The following is a 27,043-nucleotide window of genomic DNA, read 5'->3' as shown; positions in this document are numbered from 1 at the left end:
TATCTTTCCTTTCCTGCATGCAGACTGCAGATCTGATCTCTTTTACTCTGTGTATGGTTGTCTCAATCATCACTGATAAGTGAATAGTATATATAGATTTTTTTACATATCTACATTATCTAAATTAACCAAAAGTAGCTAATTTATTAATTGAGCTTATTTCCATAGATATATTTGCATTAACTGACTGTTCAATCAATAGTAAGCAAAGAACATATGGCTTATGAAATGTAGAGCATATGTAGCCAACTGCACATAATATGTGTTTGCAAAACTGCCAGCTGTCATATTTTGGGTAACATACATCAGTGTGTGAGAAATCAAACCTGTGAGAAATCCATACTATTGCCTTTTGTGTTGGTGATAATTTCTTTGCAAGACAATAAGAAGTTGCATTTTGTTTGGTAAATACATGCCATCTGTTTGTGTTATTTCTTATTCCTCATAGTAGCAGAGAATAAGCGCAAATACCTCAGAGGTGCCACAACATAGCACCTCATTAATCTTCCCACTTTTTATTGTTGGTAGACAGTAATTGCTCCCTGCCCTATAAATTACAAAGGAAGGAAAAAGTCTATTAGATAGACAAATGCATGTAGAATTAAATGTACAATATTATGGACACAGCAGCACAGCAGTCAGATTTGTTGTGACATTTATAAACATATTATTAGCTGCTCATAAGGGACACACATAATAGCAGTGTACTAGACACAAGGAACACCTACTGATCTTTTTTCCCAAATATGTATGCTTCTTATAAATAAAAGAAAAAAAAAAAAGTAAAAAACAAAACAAAACAAAACAAAAAAACAGGTTTCAACTTCAACTTCTATTTGTTCCATAGTATTCTCACATAGCTACCTATGCAAACAAATAGTAATAATAAATATATAAAAAATCTGTTTACTCATTTTTAACCAGAATATTCACATCATGTATGTTGCATATAGCTGAATGTTGGAGTGTATGTTGCACTAAGCTTGGCATAGCAAACCTATTAAACAACCATCAGCCAGCACAAACCTCATCTGGAAAGCCACAGCTCACAGTTTTGCTGAGGCTAGAGAAAGGCTGACTGCACTACTTCCCTCCTCACCTCTACGCTGGGAAGGCACACAGGATCTGATCACAGACACTCAACCACTTGTGGTGTTGGGACTGAGCAGCAGCCAACAGCTATAAGTCACCTGCCTTTAAAACAGCCTAACAGATTTTGCATTTCTTCTGACCAAATTAGTCCCAAAAGTTTTCAAGACCTCAGATTCCAGATGTTAATGTTCTAGAAAATGACCTGAATGAGCAACAGGTTACAACACAACCCCAAGCTCTCATCTTGGCTTAATGTGGTGCAAAGATGACCAAAATTAAAGTTTCATTTACAAATGCTCTCTATATTCAAAATATTTTAAAATAATATCTCTATAAGAAATTCAAAAGCATAAAAAGATTCAAAAGAAAAAAGGCACATAAGCCATATTCTTGATTATTGTTCTCATTTGCTGATAAAATGTGGAAAACCATTTGCACTCCTAGCACAAGAGCTCAGCTTCTGTTCCATGTTCTTGAGCACACATCCCAGAGGTGTATACACAGCAGCAAGCACAAGAAAAGGTAAGTACACATAGCTCTTCATCATGGGCCTTATAACGAGGCATGCTGCTGCACATGCTAGTGAGTCAGGAGGTGAGAAAAAGACATAGAAGAAGAGAGATAAAGAGCATCTGACCCCTGATATGGTAGAGACCCCTGAGTATGCACAAAATCTGCCATACAGAACAGATATACATACAGAACTAAGGACCATCAATCTTAGTTGAACTTAGTGTAATAATAGCTACCTGCATACAGGTTTTGGTTTAGAATTGATTTATATTCAGTGGGACTTCCAGCAAATGGTTTGGGTTGAGTTTAGGGTGACAGGAGACAGTTGTTAGAACTCATCAGTTGGAATTCAGCTAAAACCCTCAATATATATTCTCAGACAAGAAATTAAACTGGCTTCAGTTTTTTTCCTAAGAGTTTAAGGTGTTATTAATAAATAAATAAATAAATATTATTTAAAGTTTAGCAACAAGATTTTTTTCAATGCAATTTTTTTTGTCCTTCAGAATCTATCTATTCTGCTTAAAAATACTCCAGAGTAACTACAAGGATATAATAAAGTATCCTTGCTAAATTAATGAATTACAGCAGTTCAGTCTCTTGTTATGGATGGAGTAATGCTCATAATTTATTAATTACCTCACATTAATTAATTTAGGTAAAAAATACAGATGAAATGGGCTTATATATTATGCAAAATCATATTTAATAGAAATTGCTCTTTTCTAGTAGTGTTAATTCAGTTCAGTATTAGACTGCAGCTAACCTAATGTCAATCTGATTTTGTGTGTATCTGAATCTGTAAAAAACTTCAAAGTGATCTCAGATCCTCTGATTGCAAATATAAATTGATTTTTACCGCATCACCTTGTGTAAGACTGTTCGTTCCACACAGCAGCTATGTACATGTCTAATGATAGAAACAGCATCTCATGTCTTCAGAATATCCAAGGGTTAAACGGGAAGATAAAAGAGATTGAGAGTGCTGATAGTACCAAATAGATACCTAAGGAATAAACGTAGCTCTTCAATTGATTGTTTCACATGACAATTTTAACATATAGCATAACACAGACAAAAAATCCTGGATGGCATATTCAACATCTCCCTGTTGCAGAAATACCTGTTGTAAACATTTCTCTATTGATTTCCATGCAATAATTCATGATATATAGTATATAAACCCCTATTCCTCAGCTATGCTGAGATGACTGAGATGTAGAGTAGAGCTAGTGATTTCATTTACTAAGGACTGAGATATTCAACTTTATTTTCAATAGATCTAAATTTCTTTTTTTTTATTTCGGTTTGGAATATTTTGGACTAACATATTTCTAGAATTATACATTTTCTAGGAGTCTCACTTCTCACAAAAACAGTCTTGAATATCTCTCATGCTCAGACAGTTAAAGCTACAATGAAATCTCTGATTCTTAATCTTGGATTCAGAATTGGCCATATGACACAGGCCATATCTTAAAAAAAAAAAAAAAAAGTCCATTGATGTTATCGTAGAAGGATCGAGAAGGCAGATGCAGACCTTGTAATTTCTCTGGGACAAGGAGATTTTTCCCAAATAATATGGTGACAGGTCTACCTGTCTACCACCTCCAGTTTCTATTCATTTTAGGTTGCTATGTGACTTAAACATGGCTCTTGGCAAAAGTCATGATCCTGAGTTGCTGGAGACCTGTCCTCACTTATTTCTCACTATATGTGTCCTGTCATAATCAAGACAACACATTTTGCTCAACTCTCCCAGGTTTTAGTTCTGGAACAACTTGGAGGGAGAGCAGAGATGTGAGGCCAGCCTCTTAAGCAATACCGCTTTCAGGTTGCTTGCCATTTCCACACATATCAACATTTGTTGACAATAAAGTGAATTAGATAGAGAGGAAACGAGGCATGTATGAGTCAGAAAATGGGTCATACATGAAAACAGCTTGAAGCTATTAGTACCTAATGTTGCCATTCAATGAATAAAAAAGAAGCTGGTGCTAGATGTTCAGCAATGTTTTAGTTATTTTTGAAAATACACTCTTGGCCCTAGTAATTTTCTTAAATGCTTTCAAAAAGAGAGGTACAGAGAGCAATTAATATTTTTCATGGATTGGCTTTTGTACTGAAACACATTTCTTCTGAAGAGTAAGTCTTTCAGTGCTTTGCTGTAATGAAACCAGGAAAATCCTTCATCCTAAGTAAGGGAGCACGGGTCATATCTCAAATAGTGCATTAATTCCTTGTTTCTATGCAGTCATCCCTTATCTGCCTATTAAATGAAAACAAAGTAAATGAACATACGTGTACATTTCCATGTAAGGACAGAAAAGGAAATATATCCATGCCACTTTGTTTTGTTTTTCCCAAGAAAAACACTAGGTATGCATGATTAACAAGTCTGTAAAACATTATTTTTGTTCAATTTCAAACACTGGTTAGTAATATCATTAGTTTCCAAAATTATACTCACTGACTGAGCACCTACTCATCTTTTGCATGTTTTCACCCTTATTCATATGTAGCCTCATGTCTTACTTATTCAAGCCTGCTCAGAAAACAGTCTTACTGACATTCCACATGTAATTTTCAATAGACTCTTCATTACAACAACAAGGTACTTCACAGACACCAGTGAATGTTTATTCATAAGGCTTCTGTGTGGTAAAGCAGTGATATTTCACGTTAGGAAATTAGACAGAGAGAAAGATATATGCAAGCAAATTTAGTTCTGGTACATCTCAACTTTTTGAAGGCTGGAGTCCTGTTCTGCCATTACTTGATTATATTTTCTCGGTGTACATGAGAAATTACAAGGCTTTAAAGAAAGTAAACCATCAACACCCAAAGCAAGATCTTGTGGAGTCATCTCAGTGGCAGAGGACTTATTTAAGGAGTGATGGAAGATCATATCAACAGCACTGACCTCTGCCACGTGGGCTACCAGAAGAACCACCAGCTGGCCTAATTCAGTACTTTCTAGGCAAATCTGTATTGAACATGAATGAAAAGCAAAAACATCAAACACGTGTTGTGAGGAATTGTGGTGGTTTTACTGTGCTAGGTGGCTAAACGCCACAACCACTCTCTCACTCCCCCTCCTTAAATGAGGAGGGGAAGAAGTAAAGAACAACTCATGGGTAGAGATAAGAATAATTTAATTAAAGGGAAAAAAATAATAATTATTATGGAAAGATTATTATTAACTAAGCAATTTAACTAAAGGGGAAAAAAAAGGAGGGGGAAAGGAAAGAGAGGGGGAAAGGAAGGCAAGGCAAGGCAAGGCATGGGAGGGGGAAAGGGAGGGGGAGAGGGAGGGGAAAAGAGAAGGGAAGGGAAGGGAAAGGGAAAGGGAAAGGGAAAGGGAAAGGGAAAGGGAAAGGGAAAGGGAAAGGGAAAGGGAAAGGGAAAGGGAAAGGGAAAGGGAAAGGGAAAGGGAAAGGGAAAGGGAAAGGGAAAGGGAAAGGGAAAGGGAAAGGGAAAGGGAAGGAAAAAAGAAATAAAGGCTATGTGGAAGTGCAGAGGAAAGAAATTACTCTCTACTTCCCACAAGTGAGTGATGCTTGACCACATCCTTGAAGCAGGGCCTCAACACACGTAGCCGGTGTTTGGAGGACTGACGTTTTCACAACGAGAGCCCACCCCTCCCCTCTTCTTCCTGTTTCCACATTTTATTGCTCAGTGTGACTCGGTTGGTTTAGGTCAGCTGTCCTGGTGATGTTTCTTTTCTCACTTTTTTGCCCACCTTCTAGGAGGGTTAGAGAGAGTCCTGATGCTGTGTCAGCAATGCTCAGCAGCAGACACAACACTGGTGTGATACCACTGCTGTTCTAGCTACAAGTGCAGAGCACAGCACTGTATGGGCTGCTGCATGGAAAGTTAACACCCCAGCCAGACCCAGTACAGGAATGTTGTTCTACACAGCCCCAGATCCATACCTCCTGTTTCTCACTCTTGGCCTTATTTGCCCCATGCTCTGTAATATATACTTGTTCTGTTTCAATTCTGTTGGCCCCACTTCTGGTCTGAGTCCCCAAGTACCTTGAAATTCCACCCTTTTTCTCCAACCCACTGTGTAACTTCTCCTTCTACTTGACTTTTCTGGTCCTTCCCAAACTCTTCCAGGTCACAGAATCACTAAGGTTGGAAAAGACCAAGATCATCTGGTCCAACCACCCCCCTACCATGTCCCTAAGCACCATGTCCAACCTTTCCTTGAACACCCCGAGGGACAGGGATTCCACCACCTCCCTGAGCAGCCCACTCCAATGCCTGACAGCTTTTTCTGAGGAGAAATGTCTCCTAATTTCCAACCTAAACCTCCTCTGGCACAACTTGAGTGCAAGACCCGGTACTTAGCCATGTTGAACCTCATCCCATTGGCCTCTGCCCATCAAAAAAACTCTTCCCTGACCAGGAATCGAACCCGAGCTACGGCGGTGAGAGCACTTAATCCTAAACATTAGACCACCAGGGATGGATAAGACGCATAAATAAAGTCCTTAAACAATATCTGCTTTCTCCTACTAGGCCTCTCCCTCATTATTATGTCCTTGTTTTGTCTGCCAGTTCACAACAGCTTGCTACAGCATCCTTACCAGAGATTCAAAGTTTTCACCTTACCAGCTCCACTTGGTTGTTTCACTGGCCCCATTCTGTTCATCAAAGAGACCTCTTTTACTTACTCCTCTTCCAATCTTTTAAGCTTAGTTTTTGACCACATTTTACTGGTGTCACTTTTGCCAAACTCTTTAGAACTAATACAAATAAAGCAACAAGACACTAAAAACAGAAGAGAAACCATATCAGCATATGAGGAGATGCTGAGAGAACTGAATTTGTATAGTCCTAGAAGACTATACTGCTGTCTTCAACTGTATGCATAAAGGAGATGGAACCAAGCTCCAAGAAGGAGAAGGAAAAGAGACAAACTGCACAAGTTTTAAGAAAATTTTGACTGGACATTAGGAAACAGTGAGAGTGGTTCAGCACTCTAACAGGTTGCCCTGTTTGGATGTGAAATCTTTATTTCTGGATATATTCAAAACACAACTGGATAGGGGCGAGAGCAACCTGATCTAACTTTGAAGTTAACCCTGCTTTGAGCAGGCTGTTGGCCAGGTAATCTTCAGGGGACCCTTCAAACTTATATTACTCTTTGATTCTCATCTCACAGTAAATTTTCTTTCCCCTACCTGATACTTAAAAAGGTAAGGTTTTTGTTTGCTTGCTTTTTGTTGATTTTGTCAAAACACTTTTAAAAGAGAGAGAGAGATAATCATCCAACACTGAAAATGTAAGTCAAAGCTGGGCAGTGTAAGTAACCAGAAAAGAGAGTAACTAGGTAGACCTAATAATAAGCAACATTACTAAATCTACTAGGAAGTAAAATGTAGTTTTGCTCTGTGGTGTTTAAAAAATTCTCTGTAGAATCAGATTTTTTTCCTCTTTATTTGTTAATTTTATTCCTTGGATCAAGAAGTAGTAATAGTAATTTAACTTACCAATGTGCAACCTGCTTTAGCAATATTTAAATTCTTAAGCTGCAATATGCCTTGAAGGTGTTCTTAATATATGTCTTTTACAATTGCACTGGTTCTCATATTGTTACCATTAGAACATTCAATTAAGTTATTTTATATAGTTTTCTATCTCTCCACCATACTCCATGCCTCTAATTGGGCTGCTCTGGGATTTTTAAGAATTTGCCAAACCACCATAACACCATTTCCAGGATTTGCATACATTTATCTCCTATTAATACCCCAGTAGAAGAAAACTAGGACTATATTTCATGTTGCATGGCAAGACAAAGCTATAAATATTTTTCAACCCACGTGTTCTAAGTAATCCAAACCATGTAAAACTATTGTAAAGTAATAAATGTGTTACTGTGGCTCATATGTTGGCAACATACACACTTTTTCCTTGCTTGTGTTTATCAGTTTGGCTAAAGGAGAAGTATCATTTTACTGCAGAATGGAAGCAAACAAACAAAGCTGTTCTTTGACATATTAGCTCCCTAAAGATACTTAGATCCAGCACATGCTCTTGGCCTTAGTGTTCTTTGCCACTGCTACAGTTTCCTGGGTACAAGGATTCTGTGATACGTAATTTGAAACACGGATCCCATCTCAAGTTCAAGGTGTAACTAATAACCAAAACAGCGAACACTTACATGAATTAGTTTTCTTTAGAAAACAGCTGATATAAGCAACTAAGTAGTAACTAGAGATACTGTTTGATCAAGATAGCTCAGCACAACAAATGTTTTAAGTAAGAATGCTTACTAGCCTTATGAACTGTAAATACAGATGGTAAGGTATTATATGACATTTTAGTTTTGCCAAAGAACAGATTTTATAGTACTTGTCTTCAAAATTAAAAAATATATTTTTAGAGTTAGCACCTTCTAAGCTTACACCTGTTTACAGATCAGCTTTGAAGAAGGAAAAAATGTAAACTTCTAAGAACTGGAATATGTTTCATGGATTTACAAACGAATAGATCTTGTTTCACAAACTGCAATTACATTTAAATTTCAGAAAATTAAAGGAAAAGGGAAATCAAAAGAAAGCTGTAGTTATTATATATTCCAATTTTAACTGGGCTATATGTAAAACCAGCAGCAGAGGCTATCTGTAGAAGATATTATGAGTTTCCCAGTCTTGTTATTTAAGATTTAAGGCCTAAATTCTGTGCTGCTTCTGCAGCTGCTACTCTCTGCACCATATATTCCTAACCATTTGTATTTACTATGGAGTGAGACTTTTCCTGTGTTGGAGTAAATGTCCTTTCTGTTTTCTTCCTAGGTTAGACACCTCCTTTGTATCATCCACGGAAGTGTTCTATAGTCATGTCTTAGCAGCACAAATCAATCCTGAAGCAGACAGTAGTGAACAAAGCAGTATTTCACAGATCTGCATGATAGCCAGTAATAAAATAACAAAAAGGACTGGAACTAGTTGCTTTGTTATTGCAGTTGAATTGGACAACATTTTCACCACAGATCAATGAGACACCAAAAAAATCTTCAATGAAGATTTTTCCCTAGGTTTTCCCTATTTTTTTCCTAGGTTTTCCCTAGGAAATTAGTTAAAATAGTTTCCTATCTGTATATGATGATTAAGATGAAAAAATGTACTGCTAGCTCACATAGCTTATGACTGGAAAGTGAAATGCATGGACATTAAATGCAACCCAGTGCTGCCTAGCTGTTCACGGGTGTGTCATCCTCAAGGGGATGGGAAGGCTCTCTCCTATAGCATTCAACAGCCACTCAACATAGATAGAGCTGCCTGGCTCCTGGTCATATAAGTTTTGACAGTTGGCAGTGTTGTGAGACAACAGCATGTGGAAACGGAACACAATGTGTTCCGCCCATGTTGTCTGATAGGAGACAGACTATACTCTTGAACAGTAGTTGCAGACTGATTTTCTACCCACTGGATGTTAAGTGGTTGCATGCAACATTTTTCATGGTTAGCCACCAACAACTTGCTTAAGAAAGATTTGTACTTACTTCTGGCTTTCAACATTTACTGTTATTTTCTTCTATTAATGTATTCCATAGAGTGGAAATAATATGAGAGGCGTCATTTCTCATTTAGAATAAGATGCTGGTGGTTGTGTCACTGGTTAAGAATGTCACTGGTTGGAAGACCACTGTTATTATTATGTACATCTATCAAATATAATTTATGCTTAGGACATTCATATTTAATCTCCATGTTTTCTAAGGACCACATTTCCTTGTTCTAATAAAAGGTTAGAATAAATTTCCCAGATCACTCCCAATTCTGATATTATTATGCCTTGTCAAGGAAGATTATCTTGCAGATTGTTTTATGATCTTCCTGTCTCAAAGAGGAACAGTAACTCTAAGTATGTAGTAGGTTAAATCTGGCAAGCAGTATCTTACATGTTCATTGTTTTGGGTGGGAAGAAAGATTTTGAGTAAAATGGTACAAGAATCCTCTCAGCAACTGGAACCTGAACTTTGCAGAAAAGCTGAAATGCCTTGCTTTGCCCAGTGTCACATTGATCAGGATTCCTAATGTGCCATGTCCTCTTTCATTTCATTGGAAAGGCCATAGTGATAGTGTAGAAAGGCATAGGGATAGTGTAGAATTCCAGATCTGACTTCTCTCTTTTTAGCAAATTTTCCAAGCAGCCCTCAAAATTAATGCAATGAAAGCAATGCTTTAAATTAGGATGTTGAAGGACAGCATCTCTGCTCTGATCTCAGTTCTGATGCCTGTATAGACAACAAAAAAATTCCATGCAGACAGAGCAGGGAGCCTATGATTGGTTTTAGTGTTTCATTATCAACAATATCAAATTACTTAGTTTATTAGAAGAAGTGGATGCATTTCATTTGCAAGACTTTACATTGTTTAGAGCTGTCTTAATTCTGGTCAGCCTTTCTTGTTTTCCTAATCAGAAATGCTGACATTTGATGTTCACTTTGCAATTGCTGAAGGAACTGGTGCCAGCAATTAATGCTTTCCCTATCAGAGCAGATACAGCCAGTAGTGTTTGTTGTTTCAATAGCCTCAGAGCAAGAGTGATCAAGGCCAATAGCACAGAGTCAATTCTCTGTCTTTCTCTCAAGGAGTATAGTGCAGTGTCTATCTGAAGGGCCATTATAGATGTTGACATCTTTGACTCCTTAAAAAAAGGAAACATAATGGTGGGATTTATTTCATGTAGCTCTGAACATCACTATGTGTCTACCTCCTTGTCCGTTCAAAAGATACCTACATCAGAATGAGTCTCTTTAGCCATCTTTTATTATACAGAAAGAAAAACTCACACTTTTAGGTAGGCCCTGATACATCTGGTCTATTTTAATTATGTATCTTTGAAAGAGATAATGTGTGTGCTTACAGTGCCTCTGTCTCTCTGTGGTTTCATAGACTAAGGGAGTCCATGTCAAGGTTTGATGCTGCTGTCCATGTCACATGATATTTGAGGTGTCCTAGGTGATCATTTTCACTGACACCTACCTGCTACTCCAGGAAGTTGTAGGTCCTGTGTCATATCTACCAGCCCCCTCTAACCTTACAGCCCTTCAAATGGCATCAACATATTATCGAACGAGAGTTGCAAATGCAGTAAATTTGCATGAGTCCTTCATGACTGATGTGTAAGTACCTCAGAACTTTTAACAGGTTTGTCTTCACAACACTTCCATGAGAAAGAGTAACTTCACATTTTCCTATTTTTTTCATTACAGGCATCTAGTGCTGTAAAATTAACAGGTATAACAGGACAAGCTCTGAAAACAAGAACACTGAGTATTCAACAAACTGGGGTCAAATGTCATACACTGATGCTTAGAGATAACCTGAGAATGGATTCATGCTGTAGAGAAAAACAACAACAAGAACCCAAAAAACTTCACAATACATAGTATTCTTTCATGTTATGGAAAACCTCATACAGCATTAAAAAAAAAAAAAGATTTATTCTAACATTCTTTCAATTTTAAAATTTGGAACCCTCTTTAATGAGAACTCAACATGAGCAGCTACAAAGACTAAAAGACTCATAATGAATTAGACAACATTAAAAAAAAAAAAAAAAGAAAGAAAGAAAACATTAGATTAAGTAACATTGCTGTTCAAACTGGATTTATAAATTACAGAAGAGGATTCAATCTACATTTGTAATCTTTCTCCATTCTAGAAAGCATTAAAAGTTAAAGCTGTGATCATAGCGATCAGCCCAACATGTTTATAGTAATTCAGTATCAATTTCAGTATGATAAATACATTGCAGTAAAGCTAAATAAATACTTTATTATATTAATCTAATTCCAGAGCCTGAGGTACTAGAGGGAGTAATGAATGATTTTTCATCTGATATTTTTTATATGCTGATATGCCCTGTCTCTGTCAATCACTACAAACAAAAAGACAATTCTCTCATGAGGTAGCTGGTAGGGGCTGTCTTTTTACATGGGTTTTGCTCAAACTTGGAAGCAGCACCAAATGTAGGTTACAGAGAGCCTGAAATACAGGCATGATTTTACTTCAGGTTTGAGGAGTGCACTTTCAGCGGGATAACACTGTAACATCACACACTGGAAGAAGAAAAAGGATTCATCTTTGCTGTTTTTTATAAGAATTTAGTGAGGTAAATTAGATACTGAATGGCTTCTTGTTTTTTCCCCTGAATGACCAAAAAACCTGACAAAAAAAAAAAAAAAAAAGATAAGGAAGTAATCTGACCAGAATATAAATTTATTCGTTAGGAACAAAAGAAATATTTCAATAAGTTTACTATAGTATCCATAAACAAATGATTTCCTGTATTAATAAACTAATAGCCAGCCTTTGATAAGAAACACTGCTAAAAACAGTGACAGAAAAAATAAAACATATGTAAATTCAAAGAGAATCAAAAGCATAAGTAGTGTTATGCCTTCTGTCCCTTACTGAAAGATACTGACACTGTAAGATAAGGGAAAGGTATTTTAGTTTGGCTCCCTATAAAAACAAGCCACAAGTTCAGACAAAAAAGGGGTCAAGTTCAAAACAGCACAATATGAATTAATTAAGCCCAGTCTCTTTTCTCAAATTCTGATGACCCATGATTTAGAAACTACAGGAAAAAGGAGATTTATTTACTTATTTGTATTCTTCACAACATTTGTTCTTTTCTCTATGTACTGTTATATTCTTCAGCTAGACATATGAGTCTGTCATTATCTTGTAATAACAAAGTCATTTAAAATGGAAACACAATTTAAAAGAAAAAATATATATATAACTTCTGAATGAATACGTGTCAATTAATACGTCAGCATGATTTTGAATATTTAGTAACAAAATCAAATTACCTTATATTTTCTTCACTACATGTGGTAGTCTTGTGACTGAATATTTTGAACATTTGATCCAAGTACTAACAAAATATTATTTCAGCTCTTACCTACAATGAATATTTATTGTCCTAGTAACTTATATCACAGAATGCACTATTTGCATCCCAAATCCATCATATAACAGGGTTATATAAAACAATGCAAACATCCCAGTATGGTGAGCTAAACAGCACAACTGTTACACAGAAATGGTGAATAAGAATTCCTGAAGGGTCCTTTGGAGTCTTAAGTTACACTACTTGCTATAGCTGCAAGCAACCATATCATAAATTGATCATGATAGATTTTGAATTTTGCTAGGACTAGTTTGAGACTGTTTTGCATTTACCACTCCTTCTGGTAGGTTGCTCCAGAAGTTCACCATTTTAGTAGTTAGACATCTTCCAATCTCCAGCATCTCTATTTATTGACAGATTATACTGCCCCATGCTTTCTTTTTTTCCAGAATCCAAGTGAAGACAATGCGATTAGCCAAATGAAGTAAATTGGAAATTCATGTATTTAAATATTTTTAAAAGAGCTTACTTTTATACCCCATGGTTAGGTATTTAAATATTTCCCAGACACTGAACGCCTATTCAAATTATTTCTAGCAGAGTATTTGTGATTGGATTTGTGCCAAAGTACAAGAATAAAGACCTAAAATTTAATGTTGTCAAGACAATAACTTTCTAAACACAGTCTTGCTGAAATGAAGAAAAAAGCAATGATTTATCAATTTAATTCCAACAGTAGTACGCCTGTTAACAAAAGATAATCATAGCAAGGACTTTGATACACATTTCCTATTAACATATCAAATGTGCCTTACAGAATTATGGCTGGAAGGGGCCATTAAATCTGTTGTATAACCTTGTATACAGATAAACCACCTGCACATCCAAGATCATAAATTCACTTAATTACTGCAGCTTTAAGCCCCATCAGTTGTGTACGGATAAAACACATCTTCAAAGGACATAGTCAACCTTGATCAGAAATATCAGTAAATAGGGAATCCATCACTGCCCTTACATGTTTGCTCCAATAGCTAAACTTCACTACTAAAAAGTATGCTAGTTTTATTTTGAAGTGTCTCACCTCAATTCACTATTTAAAAATGAAAGAATTTCATTTCCACAGTTCAACTTTTATTTCCAGACAATTCTTGTTTTTCTCTCTCCTTAAGTAAATCACCCTGACTATAGTACATTTCCTGCCTGTGTATTTCAGCTTCACAAACTCACTGCTCCACTGTTTACACATCTCAGGTCCCTTACATGCTTTCTACAAAAAAAAAAAAAAAAAAAAAAAAAAAAAAAAGTAATGTAGTGCAAATTCTCACTCCGGCTGATTTAGACTATTTTTAAGAAGATACAGTGCTGTTCCCAGCAACAAACTATCTTGTGCAAATAAGTCTGACCGAGTCTGATTCTCAACAAGGAAAAAGTAATTTGTTTTTATTTACTTAGAGTCACTCCATGTGTAGCAAAATTACTTGTATCTCCCAAATAAACAGATATAGACAGCAATTAGAAAATATATATATAAATATATCTAACTGTTCACTCTGACTCAGTGAAGCCCATTATAATATGATGATGTAAAATTACGCTATTAACACTGCACAAACATTAACAGTGTGAGTGTTGATGTGTTTGACTATATTTTCTTGGAAGCTACAACTCTATTAATTACTCCCACATATTTCAGAAATTAAGTAAATGTTTTCACAATTGACAATAATATTAAAACCCTTCAATCTAAGCATAAAAGTAAAATAAATAAAATAAGATAAAGAAAAATACCCTTTTATTTCAAATGCAGCATGTCAGATTTCTGCTTGATATATATCAACTTCCAATGAAAAATACAAGTTATTAGGCATATAGCTCACAGAGGTGGTTGCTGACTGAGATACTGTCACTGAGTCAGCTGTAACAGTTTGATTAGGAAGGATACTGTGTGTCTGAACGACTTTCTATATAACCCACTTATACTGTAAAGGAAGTCAGAGGAGGAAAATACTCTTACTAGCAGCTAAGAGCTGAACAAACAACGGCTCGCATATGAAAACATCTGATGGTGGAAGTCTTTTTAGTATACTTTTAGACAGTAATTCTAATATATTGCAACAGGGAGATTGTTTGCCACTCCTTAATCAATTACATTTTCATGTTTTCCAGCATTTCCATTCATGATTTAATTCATCTCTCATTTATATACAGTTTTCAAAATTTGCAGCTTACAGGCACAGTAAGCTGTAAGTTACAGTTCTGTTTTATCCTCTGCTATTTTTATGGTCTAGATATCGTGGACAATTCCGTGAGATTACATTGTCTTTTACACAAAAAGCAAAGCCGAGGGCACATATTGCAACATTCTATTTTTCTCAGCATATCTGCTTAAAGATGAAAGAGAAATCATCCGTAGCACTTACCTGTAGAAGGCTGGAGGACCAGCTTCCCTCATCCCGAAGCTGCCCTGTTCATTTTCAAGGTAGTAGGGTACCTGCTGGCTGTGATGATGGATGAAGGGTGAGAGCTGGGGTGCCGTTTGCAAGAACACCACAGGGCTTGGTGGGACATTGTTCAGTGAGTGAAATCCTGCCAGGCTGCTGGACCCAAAAGATTCTGAAGTAGGGGCATAACTGAGCGTAGTAGAGCCGTACACTGGAGCAGTAGTACCAAAATCGTAAGTGGCCCCTTCTGGGTAGTTAAAAACTCCTGTCTTGTTGCTCTCCACATACATGTCGCTGAGTGATCTTTCCAGGGGAATCTTCAGCTGAGGTCTGCTCAGTGTCTCCAGTTCAGTGCCTTGAATCTGGTGCAGCAGGGTAACTCCAGAGGTTTTGGTGTGAAGGGTCATGGTCATTGCTAATGGCAGTGAGCAAGGAACATATCTGCTTTTACTGTCAACAGCGAGATCAGCAGCTGGCAGTCCACCTAAAAAAAATACCAGAACCTATTCTGAGGTTCAGCAGAAATCATGTTAAAGCAGCACTACACAGGTATTCCTCTGATCTCAGCAAGGAGGAGGATGCAAACAAATGCAGGGTAAGCACTGGAAACGCACATTCTCCCTCTCCCTCTAACTTTTGAGAACTCCTCATCTGCGCTAATATGCGTTACAAGGTGCTGGCCACAAGCCAGGAGCTCTTGCCTAGTGCCGACGCTGGTTTAAACATCACTTCAGAAACAATTAGCTTTGGAGTTATACCAAACAATTGTCCCACTAAATGTTACTTTATTCTTACTAGTCATTTAATTTTTCACTGCAGAGTAGCCAGCGCTCCACAGCAACTAACGGGAAAGGACGCTGAAATTAGACCAGGAAGACTAGTCCAGTGGTCAGCCAGATTACTGCCTTTTATTTCCTCAGCAGGCTCCAATCTATCTGTGCTTATCTCTCCTCCCGTTTGATTCATTTTTGTGTTTGCTAGAAATATGTAATGTGTACATTGTAATGACCCTGGGCAGGACTATGCTGTAACTGAGATATGGCAAAGCAGAAAGTGTGTGCAAGCGCGTGCGCCTGTGTGTGCTTGTGCGTGTGTGTGTGTGTAGTTAGCCTCAGTCAACAGAACGAACTAACAAATTAAAGGATGATCTATGTAGGAGAAAACATTTATAACATGCTTGCATCAGTAATAGCAACTTGAATTAGCTAGAGGATAAAAATAGCTTTAAAAGCGAAGAAAAGCTTTAGATTAGCCTAGAATTTTCTATCTGCTTCTTTTTTAGCTCATAAAATTATGAAGTAAAGTATCCTTCAGACTTTGCCTTAGTAAAATCTTCAATATTAGGAAAAAATATTTGACTGCATAACACGTGCATTGAATACAGGATATTTTTTATTATTCCCATGAACAAAAGCTCAGCAAACTTGATTTTTGAAATCAGAGTAGAAAATCAAGTAATCTAAAATAAACTAATGGGATGAGCTTTAAAACAAACTGAAATGCCTCTCAAAGTTATTTTTAGGAAAGAAAAGGGGGGGAGAGAGAACATAATGAAAAGGTGTGGCATGCATGCTTCATCTTGCCATCTCATTCCATATAATTTTAACTTTGCACAAACCAGTTCTCCTGAACCAGCTAAATGAAAACCTCCAAAAGCTGTTCCAAGTTCTCTAGTATTATTGCTGTGGTCTGTGGTTCAGTCAGCTAAACAGATTAATGCCAACCCTAAACACATTAATATATGGGCTCCAATTAGTATGCTTTGAATACTAGCAAAGTCTATGCTATACTTAACTCCACAGTTAGTCGTCTCAACCTTCAGAAAAAACAAGAAACTGAAAAACTGAATATGCACGTCACTAATAGCCTCTAGAAAAGTTTACTAAAAATTGTTTTATTTTAGTAACACTGTGTTTTTAAAATTTCTGCTAAAATAGCAGGTTACTTACATTTCAAAGATTATACTGACATAATATATATCTGTACCTCTGCAGACACACAGCTAAGACAGCAGCACACACATAAATATGTACTTGATAGATTTCCTCACCCACCCCACCACCCTCCCTACCCTGTTCAAATTTCAAATTGCAGACTTTGATCAAAGAGATAAGCCTGTTTAAATAACACTGGACTAAACATGTTCCCAGTTAAAAAAATAATAATAATCAGACAATCATACCCAGCAGTTCAGAAAGTCTTCGAAGAGTTATACTGAAAATATGCCAGACAGTGTGAGAGAGAAAAAAGAGATTGTGTGCATGTTTGCATAGAGTGGGTGAATGTGCATCTGCAGAGACTCACAAAACAGCAAGCAAGCATAGCTCTCAACAGCCAGTCTGCTGGGCTACACAGACTGAAATGAATGGCAGTTACGAGTTTAAGGTCGGTCACTCTTATAGATTTCATTTCGTGCTTCAGTAATACGTAGAAAAAGCATTGTCTCATATTATACTGCATAATCTGGGAATTAATGTGAGTCTGTCTGCCTTAAGAAGTACCCACTTCTTATGTGTGTTACAAAATGGACTTCAAATTTTTATTTAAACCATTATCTGATGTGTATGCTATTTTAGAAATACTACACTGACATGTAATAAAATGCTACAGCATAATAGCTGGGCAGAAGATGGAAGATAGAAGAGTGAGCACGCCGAGTTGACTTCTGAGTGTGTCCTGTGCAACTTTAGTGCACTTTACATGCAGTTTTTTAAAATGTCATTAATTATTTTGGGAATGTTGTATGTTTTCAGGGAGACAAATATCTAAAATTTCCACCATATGCAAACAACACTGAAACACACTTTAGGATTAAGCAAAAGCAGCTGCTCTTTAATGTCTGCTCTACACAATTCAACCAGAGACCTTATGACCATTTTTCGCAGGCCAGTGCAGAAAGTTTCAGACAGTTTCAGAGCTCGGGAATAGATCGCTGCAGATTCCCTGTAATACATAGACTGGTACACATCTCCGAAGAAAAATGCAAGTGCCACCAACAAGGTCTTATGGGTGGGTTAGAAATCCCTGTAATAGCATATTGTAATGTTTGCGTCAACTTTTTTCTTTGAGGAAGATCAAGGGGGCAAGAAAGGGCAAAGACTGTGGGAGGAAGGTGGGCCTAGTTAATCAAGCAAAATTCTAGGAAGAAGGTGATTTTTTTATTTATCCATATTGCATAATATTTTATTATTATTTTTATTATGCATACTATTTAGACATTTAAAAAAAAAAAGTCAAAATAGTATTTAGACTTCATAAAATAAAATCTGTGAAATGCAACAGATTATCAAAAGTGTTTATTTTCCTTGTCCCGTATGGTGATGACTACCCTACTTGCCCCAACTAACATATAGAGCTTTAGAGATGGCATTGAATGTGTCTGCTTGTGGGCTTGTCCAAAGAAATAGACCTAGGTTCCTAAAACCCAGTCTTTTTGCCTAAAGACCAGGATTTACTCCACCACCCAGTTAATCACTGTGATCCATTAGATGTCAGGTTTTATCCATTTTGAACACGATATGGAAATACATACAGGATATAGCAAAAAGATTTGGTGGTACTTTTCACCAGTGGATGCAAACAGCCTAATCAAAAACTTGGTTACACTAAATGCCATTTCATATATGCCTTTGTATACTTCATGTATGCCTTCATAGAAAAGGGCTTCCCTTATACACTGGATATGTAAAAATAATAATGGTAATAACAATGAAATCACATGTAGTAACTATAGAGTAAATAAAAACACAAATTTCCTGCAACATCTTCATTTCCAGTGCTAGACATAAATACTCAAAAAATACCAAGTCAATGGGAAATGTACCTTTTAAGATTTGATAATTTCTCCACTAACATTTATTCAGCTGCAGCCCTATGTATTTCTTTCACTTTAATTAAGGGCCTAGTATTGTTTCAGCGATACAGCACACATATTACAGGAGAAAGTCATCTATTCAAGCCTTCCTCACACCCCTATAAATACTGAGGGAAACTGGTTCTGCAGACTGAAAAGTTGCTAAATTTACATCAGGTATAGATTGTTTTTTGGGATATGACTGAAGCTTGGGGATATACAATTAAGATTATTGCTGGTTTTGAGCCACACATGATACGTACACATCTGTTAGAACAGGGAAAAAAACAGGAAGGAAAAACAGAACAGCAGTTAATGAATACTGAAAAAACAGGAGGGGACAGTCCACAGTGACTGAGGAGCACTACAGACATTGACTAGGAAGTTCGAAGCAGAAATTGCTTCTTCACATGTGGTGTTTTTTAGTGAGATTGAGACAAAAGGTGAGTTTCTGAATCTATGAAGATTTAGGCACTCTTTCTCATGGAAATTAGAAATAAATTGATTACGTGAAAGTGACTGATTAAATCCTGTGTTCCCCTTTTAATATCTCAGCCTATTTTCCTTTTGTAGTTATATCAAAGTTCCAGTGCCCAACTCCAATTTTGCAGAATGAGGATTTCACCCTAAATACCACTGATGAAATACCATCTGTAGAAATGTTAAAACTAAATCACATTTCTGTAGTTAAGTTTGCATCATGTAGAGCTGGATAATATTCAAATTTGTTTCTGAAGGCAAATTCTGCCCATTTCAATTCATTGATGCCCACAGTTCGCTTTTTACATGTATTTATTTATTTTTTTCCTTTCTGACAACCAGCTAGACTGATCATTATTAAACTAGCAGAGTCTGTACAGTTTGACTCAACCAGACAACTGGACCACTGGTCCAACACACTTACCAGCTAGAAACAGGAGGGTTCTGAATTAAATTCAGAAATCTTATTATAACAGAAAACATGAGCATATTTTCTCTTCAAATCTGGGAAATAAGTCAAAAACAAGAGAATTAACCTCGTTCCACTGAATGTAAATGAAGTGGCACAAGCCACTCAGAAACAGAAAAAGGAAAAGGAAGGATAATAAAATATAGAGGAAAAAAAAAAAAACTTATCTAAATAACTAAAAGAAGGTTTGGGGATTTCTAGTGCCATGATTCATTTTCTATTAACTAAAAATCCTCAAAGTCAGTCGGGGTATGGTAATAGAACAAGTTCAATTTATAGGAGAAAAAAGAAAGAAATAAAAGAAAAAAAAAAGAATTTGAGGAAGAAACAGCCTGAACAGAACAAATTTTTGATTCTGGAAAAGATAAAATAGCAGTTTGAAGGAAAAGGAAATGAAAGTAAAAACCATATATGAAAACTATTAAAATTATAGGAATCCTTAATGATAGCAAAACTCCTAATCCTGTACTGGGTGTTTTTTTCAGTGCTAGTTTTAGTACATATTCTAACAGAAAGTGGTAAACTCAGAACTGAGAGGATATACTATAAATTTTCCGTAAACCTGCTGACAGTGAGAGACCATAAACTTCATTGCTCTGGTTCCACAACTATAAAGATAGAAGCTTTTTTTAGCTGCTGCAATTAAAGAAGAATCTATTGCACATAACAGGAGGAACATTATGTTTTTCCAAGATTCCACTGTAGCATTACAGAGAAATTATGTTGTGTTTAGTCCAGTGAGGAAACTCCTCAAGATAGACAGCTGGAGAACAGCACCATCTACCCCACTGCTTTACAAATCTCTGAAAATAAATAAATAAATAAAATAAAGCCCTTGATACCACTAGGCAAAGCATGAGGTATGCTGAAAAATTCCTTAGGCTCTTAGTAGAGATAAGCTCTTCAATCTGTTATTGGTAGTTTATAACATTTAAATTTTTTATAAGCTGATTTGAAGATGTCTACATTTTTTCTCCAGCCCCCAAATAATTTACCAAAACTGTCTATGGCATGAAAAGGCTGGACCAAAGATTTTTAATTCTGCATTTACTTTTTATGTTTGTTTTACAATTACAAGGGGAGTTTCTGCTTTCACATGTCAAATGTATTTAGGGAGTTTGATAGCATTTTCTCAAAATATTTATTGTTCCAAACAAGAAACAGTGGAACACAATTATTCCACACATTTATTAATTTTCGTCTTTTAGATATATCTTCAGTTTTGTCTATACACTGACTGAGAAGATCTTTTATATATTTTATCTGAAATTATCTGTAAGCAAAAGAAAAACTAGGCTGGGATGTCAGGGTAGGTTTTTGGTGAAGTATTCTAATGCTTTTTCATTTTAAGAGTGCTTACAATTATTTATGATGTGATCAGATTTTTGCCATTCAGGTGGAAATCTTACACGTCAGGGATGAGCTCAGAAAGAATGACTTGGAAGTATGTGAGCCATTTGGACAGAAATGTTTTGCTTTTCCCATCTTAAAGATTTCTAGAAAACCTTTTTTCTTGAAATGAGAAGCCCTTTTTTGCTATAGGTTTTAGAGCAGCAACTTTGAATCTGGCAAGGACCTGAAACTGTCACAAAAATGCCTTTTGCTGTTCCCTGAAACTCCACCCACATTTGGCCAATTTTTAAACTATTTTGTAAAATTTTTAGAAGTTAATATTTCTTAAAAATTCTCCTGACTGAACATGCTCTCTTCTCTCTCAGCTCCTAGTCCTGACTGGACTGGGCATGAAACTTCCCAAAAAAGTGACTGATATGCCACCATCCAGATAAATGTACAAAAAGTTTTCTCCTTTCATTACTGTTCTGGTGCACAGTAAGAGTTCAGGCTTGAGTGCAGATTATTGTGTCAGTTATAATACTGAATTTCAGTTCCCAGATTTGCAGACTGCATTTCCTGACACCAAAGTGGGATACCATCTTCCTTTTCAATTCAGCATTAGAAAACAATCTGTAGAAACGTACCCTTTCCTAAAGGAGTAGAAAATGTGCTGTAATTAACTAGCTTGTGAATTTCTTCAGTGTTTTTTGTGCCTACGAAAGATGGGAGAGGATAAGACTTAACAATTATGCCCAAGCCATACAGGATAAATGACTTACTACATACATAAAATGGGCCAAAATACCTGAGTACTCTGGACAAACTCAAAAGATATTAGCAAATACTGATGTTTCAAAGGGTTAGCAGATGTTCTCATGCAGGCTCGAAAATAAAAAAAAAAAAAAAAAAGAAAGCTGGGGGTGAAGAGGGGAGGCAAGAAAAAAGGAAGAAAAAAAAGACATCTCTCTGCTTTCCTAAGCAAAATGTTAACCACTTGTGAATGAGATGTTCACTGGCAGACGTAGCACTACAATACTGTGATTTAACATTAAAGAATATACCTTGCTTAATCACAAATGTTGCATCATAACATACCATTCCTCATAGATCTCACTTCATTTTAAGAACTGAATGAGCTCTGAAAAACAAAGATGGAGCTTAGTATCTCATGTTCATATTAATTTATTGTGCTTATTTCAAAGACAAATCAATTTGAGTGACTGATCACGAGTTAGTATTTTGAAAGGAATCTACCAAGAAAACTTTCATAGAATCATGAAATGGCTTGAGTTGGAAGGGATCTTAAAAATCATCTAGTTCCAGCCCTCTGCCATGAGCAGGGACATCTCCCACTAGACCTGGTTGCTCAAAGTCCCATCCAACCTGGCCTTGAATGCTTCCAGGGAGTGGGCATCCACAGCTTCTCCGGGAAACCTGTTTTACTTCCTCACCACCCTCTGAACAAAGAATTTTTTCCTAACACCTAATCTAAGTCTCCCCTCTTTTAGTTTAAAAAGGTTCCCCCTTGTCCTATCGCTATCTGCTCATGTAACAAGTCATTCTCTTTTTTAAAAGCCCCTTTTAAGTACTGAAAGGCTGCAGTGAGGTTCTCTTCAGAGCTTTCTCTTTTGGCTGAACATCCTCAGCTCTCTCAGCCTTTGTTCACAGGAGAGGTGCTCCAGGCCTCCAATCATCTTCATGACCCTCCTCTGGACCCACAGTAGACCCACATCCTTCTTGTGCTTTAAACTGATAAAGTACCTTTAGTATAACACATAGCATCCAAATAATGATCTTGAGATCACTTAACAGATAACAGGTTGTACCTCTGGTGAACCTATACATACCAATTTGAACATGAGTAATGCAGGAATCTATGTAGAAGAAACATCTAGATATTCTAGATATAAGAAATAACCAAAAAAAAAAAAAAATGAACAGTCTGTAGAGTACAGATAAACACACATCTTCCCCTGCCTCTTGTCCCCATCCCTTCCCCCAGAGTCTTCCATTGTTTCAGCAGATTTTCTTAGTGGATGTCAGCTCCATTTACTAATCAGTCATATTTCATAAATAATTAGCCTCACAGTGTTATTTCTCAATATTTCTCAATACTCATTTTCCTGCTAAATGCATGACAGTCTACTAAGGAACAACAATGGCCTCTCAGATTTCAGGCTTAAACACATATGCAAATACGCCTGTGCAAGTGTACCCATCGGCATGCAAAATATGCATTATGATGTTCTCCTTAGGTAAACTGTCCCAGTTACATCATTTCAAATACTGTGCTGTAATCTCTGCCTGATGACTATTTTTTTCTTATCTCTTGCTTTAGTTTCAAGTGACACTGCAACAGATACCTATAACAAATACAATACAACTTTACAACTATTCTTTCAAAAGATGTTTGCTAATGGGAAACGGGAAAGGAAAAAGAGGAAAGGGGAAAGCAAGTGCTTGCCCATTTTATAATATTCAAATTTAAATAACAGGTCTCAGATTAAGCCTCTCAGTGTGAGAATTCCTGTTTCCTTTATTCCCTTTTGGGTCTCCCAGTACAAGAAGAAATTTCAGAGAACCCAAGCATGTGGATGCCAGGCATAAGAGAACCTGCTTCAGGTAGCAGGACCTGCTCATTCTGCAGAAAGAAAGGTTCAGGGTAAACCTTATTGTTATTTACAACTGCTTTACCGGAGAATACAAAAAAAAGAGACAAATTCTTCTTGGAAGTGCACAGTGACAGGCCAAGAGGCAACATTAGACCAGGTGGTTTAGAAATTCAAAATAGATATTAGGACTTTTTTTTTTTACCATAAAATTGGTCAAATACTGGAAAATGTTGCTTAGAGGCTGTGGACTCCCTGTCCTTCAAGTCTGAGACTCAACTGAACAAGTCCCTGAGCAAACTGATACGAATAGCCTTCTCTTTAGCAGATATTTGGATGAGATGACATTTTATCACCCCTTCCAATTTAAATTGTTGTACAATTCTGTGAATCTAATACACAGATCTGCAACAAAATATTCACACAGAAGACATTAATAGGTTAATTGATTATCTGTTTCTTTTCTGGTCTTCACAAAAGCCTAATTTCAGTATCCCATGTCATGGTTTCATCTCTGCTGCACTTTCATCAAGATAAGTTACCTGTCTTTTTCAATTGGCTTGTGATTCTCCCTAAATTAGATAGGAACTAAGAAGATTCAAGGGGCAAAGACACCCTTCCCTTCAATTCACCTATTTGCTGACCTGATCAATGTCTTAAGAGTCTCAGTACCCTGGCTAAGATTCTATAATAATGAGAGTTAAGAAATATAAGGGATCTATTGTCCTCGCCTTACCTTCTTAGCATCTTTGTGACATGCTCCCATTCAGAACCAAAATGCCTTTGTAGCCCACTGTCCCAGTAATGGATCAGCATGTTCTCAGAAGTCATTAGCATATATGTTTGAACACCCACCAAGTCTGAGGTGCTACATGGTTGGCCAGGTCTCATGGCTTACACAAAATAAAGCCAGCTGCCTCTTTTGATGGAGATGACTGCCTTCATCAAAAGAGTCAATCTGAAGCATCATTCTTCATGTCTAGTTCTCTCTGACAATGTTTTCCTGTACATACTTGTGATGGCATGTACCAAACATGTACCAAAGTGACCAGAGTGTCCAAGTGTTTAGAAGACTGAGCTTAACCCCAAGCCAGAAGATGGTATAGAATCAAACTAATGGCATGGCCCAGTTCCTTCATTTTATTTCTTTCTAGTAACAATATTCAAAGATATTATGTCTTGTTTTAACACCTCACACATTCACATTTCTTTGCTGGCAGGTGGCCCTTCAACAAAAAGTTCCTTGTGGTGAGGCTAGCCATACTACCTCATGAGATTATATTTCCTGTGACTGTGAGGCCAAGGTAACTCTTTGCAAGATAACTTAACTTCAGCAACCCATTCTTGTCTACAGGAGTATTTGCCTTTAGTAAATGGTAGCAGAAGTCCCTCATTTTCTGTTTGTCTTCAGAGAATTGGTTTTGCTTTGGGTATTCCATTAATCATTGCTAATCTTTTTTCTCTGGTATTGCAAGTACGACTACATATACATGTTAATAATATGTAACCTGCAAATCAAGTCCTCTGGTGTACCTTATCTTCTCTACCCAATTGCAGATTATCACAGAGCCACTGGACTGTTGCCACTGCCATGCAAGGAAGATATCTCCGTTTTATTCCCTGCCTGTCCTCATAAACTTCAAATCCAAATGGAAATATCCACAGGTTTATTAGTTCTTGAACTAATCAGTGCTGCTACACTTCCGTGTATTTTCTCCCTGATGTCAAAAACTAGTTTTTTATTGTCACCACCAGTCCAGCAACAACTGCAGACACATCTGATTGACTCTCTGTTGCTACTGGTCATCCATCTAGTACATTGTCTAGAAAAGCAGTCTGTCAGCAGCTGTTCATTAAAAATGGTCATGTCCAGCAGGAAAGGTACTGACTACAGTCATCTTGTGCAGACTCCAAGTGAAATAGTAAATTTGATATTCTAGATAGGAGGATGATAGATGTTGTGAGTTAACAATTCATCAATTCTTTGGAAATGGAAGCTGTATCTTCTGTCCTCCTTTGATTGATAGTTGTTTTCTTTTTTAAATAATAACACAATATTTTTTTATTCAAAAAAAAAATAATCAACCCATCTAGAAGAGAGATGTTTCAAGTAAGAGGTTCCCTTGGATTATATGATTTCTTTTAAGTAGCAGAAATGTAGTGTATATTTCAAAAGATGTATTTTTGGAGGTAATTAACAGCTTCTTCCATAACAATTATTCTACAGATATGCAGGCCCAGAAAGATCTTGAAATTAATTATATTTCTGATACTTTAAGATTAAAAAAAAATAAAATGTTAGAGATTGTATTAAATATATAATACAAAATAGGTTCGTACTATATCTTCCATGAGATTATGAATCAGTCACTGTCTTCAGTGGAACTGATCATGATGAGGTAAGATAAAAAATGAGCTTAAGTGCTTTGCTGGATCAGGGCCTACGTCTCTGATCCTCACACATCATCTCCAAGCATCAGAGAAGTCCAAAATTAACAGCCACAGAGGCTATATCTCATTCTTTGGGAATAACTTGCAAACTTTCCAAAATTCTGTTTCTGTGATATAAGGTATACTCCTTAGTCCAGAGAAGAAGTACATTTTAAAACTGATTTAACAAGTCTACAAGTACAGTCAAGGCAATCTGAACCAAAAAGCGATGCAAAATATTCAGTTCTACAGTGATGATTGTTTGTACCTGGGAGCACCTAAGATCACCATCAGAAGGTTCTTGTTGTGCCAAGTCTAAGTACACTTAAAACAAAGAATGTTTACTTAATAGCATAGATTTAAATACCCAGCTTTATGCCAGTGACTGGAAATAGCACCCTAAAAAAGCTTTGCAATTTCTTCAGAGGATTCAAATAGACCTGTATCTCCTGCTTCCATTAAATGGTTACATTTATTCAATAAAACTGAGATATGCTTTATAAACTCAAAATATAAACTCATCAAGAGTTGATCAAGATATCAAACAATGCAACTGCAAATACAAGAAATTTATACAGAACTAATGAATTGCCAATAACAGAATTTGTTCAAAGGACCAGGGTATTACAAGGAATTACAAAGGGCACTCAAACTGGACATGGTCCTGTGCAATCTGCTTGAGCATGGGGGTTGGACCAGAGTATACGCAGAAATCCCGGCCAACCTCAACCAGTCTGTGAAACTAGCCAGTATGTCACTGAAGCATCAATATATGTATGTTACAACTGTTGAAGACTTCATTCCCTGCCAAAATAGTATGGATAATGAGCAACAACAAAATCATTCAACTTCAGCGTGCTCTAACCAGCATCAAACAGAAAATGGCATCACAATTATCTGCAGTATGCTGTCACAAGGAGATGAGACACAAACC

The 27,043-nt window shown here is 36.6% G+C and overlaps 1 protein-coding gene and 1 long non-coding RNA gene across 2 annotated transcripts in view; one reads left to right on the top strand and one right to left on the bottom strand.

Annotated features, from left to right (window-relative positions):
* Positions 1-27,043, bottom strand: part of ESR1 (estrogen receptor 1) — a 193,510-nt gene that overhangs the window by 100,277 nt on the left and 66,190 nt on the right. Inside the window, exon 3 of the mRNA XM_021275842.4 lies at positions 14,913-15,417. Within this exon, the coding sequence (XP_021131517.2) occupies positions 14,913-15,417 (505 nt within the window). The remainder of the gene's footprint in view (positions 1-14,912; positions 15,418-27,043) is intronic.
* The window catches only part of LOC113843207 (uncharacterized), a 64,391-nt gene continuing 52,747 nt past the window's right edge, over positions 15,400-27,043 (top strand). Inside the window, exon 1 of the long non-coding RNA XR_005264589.1 lies at positions 15,400-15,528. This is a non-coding gene — a long non-coding RNA (uncharacterized lncRNA). The remainder of the gene's footprint in view (positions 15,529-27,043) is intronic.

This window comes from Anas platyrhynchos, chromosome 3 (assembly GCF_047663525.1).
Source record: "Anas platyrhynchos isolate ZD024472 breed Pekin duck chromosome 3, IASCAAS_PekinDuck_T2T, whole genome shotgun sequence".
NCBI classification, from domain to species: domain Eukaryota; kingdom Metazoa; phylum Chordata; class Aves; order Anseriformes; family Anatidae; genus Anas; species Anas platyrhynchos.
Note: the sequence above shows the minus strand (reverse complement) of the source record. Positions and strands in the feature narration are given on the sequence as shown.